We start from the raw sequence: 7,686 nt of genomic DNA on the forward strand, positions 1-7,686 counted from the left end.
ACATCCCACGTCTTATTTATGTGATTCTTAGGCAAAAATAATTTTCGCTCTATATGACTTTTCTTTAATTTGTTTCGCAGGTTATTTACTCTATTTTTTAATATTTTAAACTCAATCGTAGTAAAATCATTTGATAGTATTTTCCATCGTTTGTATGCCTTGTCTCTTTTCTTGGTTAGTTCTATAAATTCGTGTGTTATCCATTCATTTCCTTTCCTTATTTTCAAAGTTTTATTTCTCGTAGACTCCGCTTTACTTTGAACCACAATATCAGTCAATAATTTAAAGTCCAGTGTCTGCTCTCTTTCAATTCGACCACCCACTAAATTGATCATTTTTTCTGTATCTAGTTTCACTTTAGTAAACAATTTATTTCTCCTTTTATTCTTTACTTTGTTTACTTTTATTTGCATGACTTTATGATTCGTAAAATAATAGTCATAACAGTTAATTTTGCATGTCAGGTTTTTATTTGCAATAATATGATCAATAATCGTTGAACTTTTGTCGTTTATCCTAGTAGGCTCATTCGGGGATATAAGATTTTGAATTTCAAATGCATTAATTGTAATAAAATTTTTGTATTCAGTTGAAACAGGTGAACTCTTCATTACGTCTATATTGATATCTCTAACCACAAGGCATGGACAATTTTGTCCTTCTAAAATATTTTCAAATCCCATGAGGAAAGTTTTAACAGCATTGTGAGGCGGTCTATAAATTGATATTATTTTTAGATTTTGCTATATTAGGTGTACAATTGAAAAGTTACAGTCCTTCATATCATCATCCCTATCATAATCAACTGTGTATTTTAAATGTTCCCTCAGATATATAGCCGTTCCGCCTTCTCTAGAATCTCTGCAATCGTGTATGGCGACGTATGATCTGATATTGTAGAAATCAACTTCACTTGGATATAACCAGGTCTCCGTCAAAACCAACACATCGATATTTCCCCCAAAATCAACCTCCAACAAATGTCTTAACTCCTCCATTTTATTCCTTAAGCTCCTAGTATTCAAATAACCTAACATTTATTCCCTCCATTGCCAAAAAAACAAAAATATAAAACTTATATTTCTCCACTAATACGGGGCAACATCATCTTCGGTTACTCAATACCATTAGATCATCCTCGTTTTTGATTATTACAGGCGGTTCCGAATCATTTCTTCTCAGGTAGACCCTCCCGTTCGCACAAAAAGCTCCCTTATATTTGATGGATGTTTTAAAGTCTCTCACTTTCTTGAAAAGTTGTTTGTTGAATGTGTTAAGTTCATCATTGAAAAAGATATTGTTATTTGCACCTTCAAAGCCACATTCATTGACTCGTATACCCTTTTTCTGTAACTGCTGTTATTATCTTTATTTTTGAGTTTAAATTTCTTGTTTCAATTAGGATAGGTGCCTTATCATGTTTTCCCATTCTGTAACTATTCACTATATCTTCCTCTATTTCATCCAACTTCAACACTTGAAGTAATTTCTTAGTGATTTTGGGTAGATTTTCCGACGTCTGAGTAGGTATTCCCATGTTATTCTTCAAATTTTTTTGTCCCATTTCATTCATTTTGATCTCAAGAACTTGAACCTTCGCCTTTAATTTGTTACTTTCGATTTTTAGTTGCTCTGCATTTCGAACATTTTCCTCAATTTTAGTCTTAAAGTCATCAAATGAGTCCGAGATAAACTGAACGGATTCCTTGATGTTCTGCATTTCCACTTGAATAGTTTTCTTAAATGGTATCAGGATATCGTTGAGTGTCGTCTCCAAGAATGCTTTCATCTTTCTTTCATCCATTTCCTGGTTATTTTGATTATTTTTATCGTATATAACCTCAATTTTCGAATGTGGTTTACAACAGAAGACCTTATTTTGTTTATCAACCACTGGGATAGAAACTAGATCCTCAATTCCGACAATTCACCTGAGTCCTCACTTTTTTCCTGCAGTGTTTACACAGATTTCCCTCGTTCTTCTGGAGCTCCTCTGAAACCGTACTTTTTGTTGCCATAACCTCAATATATATAAATATTAAATAGTCTAATCGGTATACTTGGCCGTTCAAGACGTTCTAGTTTTTTGCGAATGGGTTTTGGTCTTCGCAAATTATGAGAATGACACGATGATTTTTTTTTTTACAATTTCGAATGAAATACCTTCCGATCAATTCGAAAAATTAGTTGATTGGAATCACTTGTTCGAGTTGATCCATATTCATATAAATATAATATATATAGTCATATAAATTAAATTTATCGAAATTACTTTTCAAATGAATGAACCAAATCCAAAACTCAGTTCCCAAAAATTTAAATGTTTTTCGCCAATACTATTCTGTAACTCGAACGGATCGTTATCTGCAAAATCGGAATATTTCACTTTTATCGCGTCAAAATTAGGTATTCTGTATACACAAATCTTCTTCTATCGCCAAATACAATTCGAAATTGATATCCATAGTAATTCTATTTGTGAAGTTAGGCAATCTGCAACTGACGATCATGGTAGAGATCAACTGGGAGTTTCAGTTCCGGTACTCGCAACTCAACATAAACAATCAAGTTCCCTGAATAACCTAAGTGTAAATCAAAACAAACAAAAATCTCGTGAAAATTTAAGCGAACAAACCAGCAACAGAACAACTAGTCCAGCTACGCAAATGTCTTCGGAATGGAAAACCGTAGGTAAAAGAAGAAAAAAGAATATAAAAACGAGATATGGGACAGGTGAAACCGATAATAATCAGAATGGTTTCACAGGTCAAGAAAAGAAGGCTTGGTTCTTTATAAACAGAGTTAAATCTCACGTAACCGAGGAGCAAGTCAAAAATTACATTAAATCCAAAAATAATTTCAAGGATACAACTGTGGAAGTTAAGGAGCTATCTTTGGCCGGGAAACATGGTGATCTGAAGAGCTTTTTGGTCAAAGTTCCTTTTAAACATAAAGATGAACTTTATGACACCGAATTTTGGCCGGAAAATGTGGGGATCAGAAGATTCAATTTTCGAGCCTATGAAAAGAATCGAACCTCATCTGATTTTTTATAACTGACAATAAGAACAGAAAAATTGATAACTCCAAAAATTGGTACAGCATTATCCATCATAACGTCCAATCATTGGGAAATGCTCTGAATTATTTACAAAGTCTCCTCATATACCATAAAGACTGCCAAGTACTATGCATTACTGAGCATTGGAAGGCGAAATATGAACTGAATAGTTATATTGACGACTTTATATTGATGTCTTCTGTTTGTCGTGAAAGTGGAAAACATGGAGGATCAGCAATCTACACAAGAAGATCAGTGAAGTGCAAAGAAAGAAAAGACTTAAGTGATTTCTCGGTGATTGGCCATTTTGAATGTGCGGCTGTGGAGTGCTGGATTAATAAGACCAAGTTGATCGTTCTGTCGGTATATAGACCCTGCGGCGGCAGTTTGGATGTTTTCCTTGAGAAGATGGAAATGGTGCTGGCTTCAGTTGGTGTGGGGCCGGAAATTATTGTGTCGGGTGATTTCAACATTGACCTTTTGCAGTCAACAAATGTAGGTGATAAAATAGATTTTCTGTCCTTAATGAGTTCATTTGAACTCACTCAAACCATTAATGAACCTACCAGGGTAACAATTAACAGTAGTAGTTGCTTAGATTATATTTTTACCAGTTTTCATTACTCTGAATATGAATCGCAGATACTCAGAACTGTAATATCGGATCACTTCGGTCAGAAAATTTCTTTGAAATTCCATAAAGTTAACAAAAGTAAACCAATTTTTAGAAGGTTTTTTTACCCCTGAACATATCGAGGCTTTCAGGAGTGATCTGAGGGAGCAGGACTGGGTGTCTGTATTTGCGGCAGCTGATTGTGATGTGAATTCTCAATGGAAGAGTTTTATGGATGTATTTTTGTTGCTCTTCCATGAGAAGTTTCCTCAAAAACTTGTTCATGTTAGGAAGGTGGATTCCATAAAGATGTTTGAAACTCAGGAAATTAGGGAATGTAAGAATAGATTAGATAATCTTCTACTACTGCGAACTCATCATAAAATATATGATGATCTTTATAAAATTGAAAAGAAAAACTATGAGTCCCTTCTAGTTAAATCCAAGGCTTCCTATTATGGGAAAAAGATCCAAAGTTCAGATAACAAATCCAAAATGATGTGGTCAATAGTAAATGATGTAACAGGAAAGAATTATAACAATGAATGTGGTGTTGAAGGGTCACCTTCTGAGGTGTCAAACAAATTTTCCAAATTTTTTGATTCGCCTGTTCAACAGTTGGCTAAGGAAATTACTGATATTCCTTTTGTGAATTATTCTCCGGAAATAATGGAAGTATTCACCCTCACGCCAGTTTCGCCTGAAGAAATTGTTCAAATAATTAATAGTTTCAAAAAATAGTTTCAAATAAACATTGCAGTGGCTATGATGAGGTGCCTCTGTCACTGATCAAATCTTGTAGCGTTGAACTGAAAACCGTGATTTCATATATTGTCAATAATTCTTTCAAATTTGGAATATTTCCAGATCAGCTGAAATATTCGTTAATAAAACCAATTTTTAAAAAGGGTAATAAAAATGCAGTTGAAAACTATAGACCCATAAGTCTTCTACCTAGTTTTTCTAGGATATTTGAAAAAGCAATATCTGCAAGGCTTTTAGAATTTTGTATAAGAAATAGAATATTTAGTGAATCTCAACATGGTTACCTTGGGAGTAGGTCTCCAATCACAGCTATTCTTCAATTTACTCATGAAATAATAAAAATACTGGAGGATGATAAGCTGGGTTTAGGCTTATTTATAGATCAATCAAGGGCATATGATTGTCTCAATCATGATTATCTTCTTCTAAAACTTGAAAGAATGGGCGTTCGTAATGAGGTGAAAAAGTGGTTTGAGTCTTACCTCGGAGGTCGCCATCAAAAAGTTGTTATAACAGTAGAAGGTGTGTTATCTGAATCAGAGTTCACAAAAGTTGAAACAGGAGTACCTCAGGGTAGTGTACTGGGCCCGTTATTATTTATTCTATATGTAAATGATCTGTGTATATTGGTTGAATACCTTTTAATTATTATTACTTGCTTTGTGGATGATACAAACGTATTATTACAAGGTGAGACTTTTTTGGTTCTAAAGGAGAAAGCTGATGAAATTTTCACAATTATTAAAAATTGGCTCTGCTCCAATAAACTTAAAATAAATGAAGATAAAACTGCAGCATTAATTTTCAGTACTGATAAATCACGTAGAGATCTGGATGACACCTTACAGCTCGGAAATAGAATTGTAGTAATAGAAAAATCAACAAAATTTTTGGGTCTACATGTTGATAGATTTTTGAAATGGTATGACCACATTGAGTACTTATCAATTAAACTCAGTAAGATTAGTTTTGGCATAAGAACATTGTCAAAGTATATAAGTGAAAAAGAATTAATGATTGTTTATTTCGCAAATGCTGAGTCGATTATGAGGTATGGAATAATTTTCTGGGGCAGTAGTTCTGCGGTAGATGTAATTTTTAGAGTTCAAAAAAGAATTGTTAGGATTATGTATCATATGTCATTTAGAGAGTCTTGTAGAGGGGTGTTCAAAAAGAACGGTATTTTAACTCTGTACGCTTTATATATATTTGAGTGTTTAGTATTTTTTTTCAAACATAGAGAAGTGTTGGAAGTACATACAACTCATCATAATTATGGAACCAGGTCAGAAAATTTACACTATCCAATTCACAGATTATCAGTGACGGAAAAACATCCATCTTACATGTGCATAAAATTGTTCAATGCACTTCCTAGTAATTTAAGAATTTCATGTAACCTGAATGTGTTCAAAAAAAGACTGAAAAACTCTCTTATAAATATTGAGCCATATTCGCTGAGCGAATACTTTGAAGCTACTAAACTCTTGTAGTTATATTTTTTTGTGACGTCTATTTCATTTGATCTCTGTTATCGTGAGGATTCCTTGAAATAAAGTTATTATTTATTTATTTATTTATTTATTACATAATACCAATCTGAAACGATTCTTATTGGACGGGCGCATATTTATTTTATCAATACAAACTCCTTTCGATTTGTGATTACAGAATAGGGCTGAATATTGTGGTGTCAAGCAAATTACACATTTCATTTTATACGAGTTGAACTTCGTAAATAAACTTAATCAGGTACTAAAATTTTAAGTTGATAGAAAATCCATCACAACTAAAAGTGACATAATAAAATGTACAGGTGAATTGAAAATGTGGAATTTATAAACTTTCGATATTCAGCAATCTGACATCTATCTGTTAATTCTAAAGAATATTTTGAGAGCGATACCAATTTTATATCAGTATTATCTACAAGATCTAGGATCCGAATCTCTCAGAAGAAAAAGGTAGATATCTTTTCCGAAATATTCTTTTCAATGAACTAATCGATATAAACCCAAGCTTATATTGCTGAATATCTTCCGAAAGTTTAGAAATCTCAGGCGGATAACTTCAATTTCAGTAACTCAGAGTTTGTCTACAAGCTCTTATTGGTATCAGTACTTGAAAATTAGAACATAATATAACCAACAATGGCGGCTCGTCTGGATCGGCAAAAAATATCGAGATATAAAGAATCGAAATTTTATTCATTGAAACCCATTCTGAATAATCGATTTCGATATTCAAATCTCCAATAATTCCGTCGATATCTTATATTTCCACTTGCGTCCCGGGGATCAGAGTCGGAACACCGGGACAAGTAATCCAAAAAAGAGATAGTCACTTGGATGGTACGCAGCGAGATTTTTGCTAATTTTACAAGTAGGCATACCAGTACGCGGGGTGAGTCTACAAGCTACAAAGTACAAGTCGGTTTTTTCACAAACAGCTAGTGAATCTATGCAGTTAGCTCCGTTAGCTGCTTGCAAAAACGCTTTGGAAAAAGTTGAACGGCCGGCGATGTCACACGTCACTCGCCGGCATTCCAACGATCTAGCTTAAAAATGGCGGAATTATTGAAGAGGTGTCAGCCAATCAGCTGTCAAATTGATCAAGATAATAAGTTAGGTTCGGAAAATATATATTACATTTTTTAATTCACTCTGAATTCAACCAAATTTATCGTACAAATTATTGGATTACAATGCTGTTTATGTTTATTATCTTGAACTTAGTTTCGAAATGAGAAATCTAATTGATATGAACCAAAACAAAATTCATATAACCCATATATAAGGAGTTTTGTTGATGCGAATAATAATCCAATAGTGGTTACTGATAATTTCTAAATTACTGATGCGATCAAAATTTAATCGTAATCGCAACTCCAACACTCAAGCAAAATATCGAAAAGAAATAAGTACCGAATACTTCCGTAACAACCTCAGGTCTTCTTTTTGTATAAGGACTGGAATTTTATTCCCTACACCTCTACTATAAATTCTCCAATTTCCTTCTGTTGACTGATAGGGAGACTTTTCTCCCTTCTGCATGTCACTTTTTTCTTTTCGGTTCTTTGAAAAAGGTATTTACTCTTATTTGTCTTTCTTATTGAAATTTTATTATCTTTCTTAATTCCTTATTCTCATGCTTTATCATCGTCGCTATTGTGTTATTTCTTTGTCTGTCAACTATTTCCTCAATTGTTTCAATTTTCAATTCTTGTCTGATTTGTTGATTGCTTAAA

General features: G+C 33.3%; 1 protein-coding gene across 1 annotated transcript; it reads left to right on the top strand.

The window, feature by feature from the left end:
- Positions 1 to 2,484: 2,484 nt before the first annotated feature.
- Positions 2,485 to 3,138, top strand: LOC123680252. Its single transcript, XM_045618047.1, has 2 exons — positions 2,485 to 2,691; positions 2,767 to 3,138. Exons 1-2 carry the CDS (start codon positions 2,667 to 2,669, stop codon positions 3,054 to 3,056), a joined length of 315 nt encoding a protein of 104 aa, XP_045474003.1. The 5' UTR covers positions 2,485 to 2,666; the 3' UTR covers positions 3,057 to 3,138.
- The last annotated feature ends 4,548 nt before the right edge of the window (positions 3,139 to 7,686 follow it).

The sequence above is a fragment of the Harmonia axyridis genome, chromosome 5 (assembly GCF_914767665.1).
Source record: "Harmonia axyridis chromosome 5, icHarAxyr1.1, whole genome shotgun sequence".
In the NCBI taxonomy this organism is placed as follows: domain Eukaryota; kingdom Metazoa; phylum Arthropoda; class Insecta; order Coleoptera; family Coccinellidae; genus Harmonia; species Harmonia axyridis.

Coding starts and splice junctions, on each gene's coding strand:
- LOC123680252 (XM_045618047.1), top strand. CDS start 2,667: ATGTCTTCGGAATGGAAAACCGTAG. Junction 2,692..2,766: donor TTCGGAATGGAAAACCGTAG/GTAAAAGAAGAA, acceptor ATGGTTTCACAG/GTCAAGAAAAGAAGGCTTGG.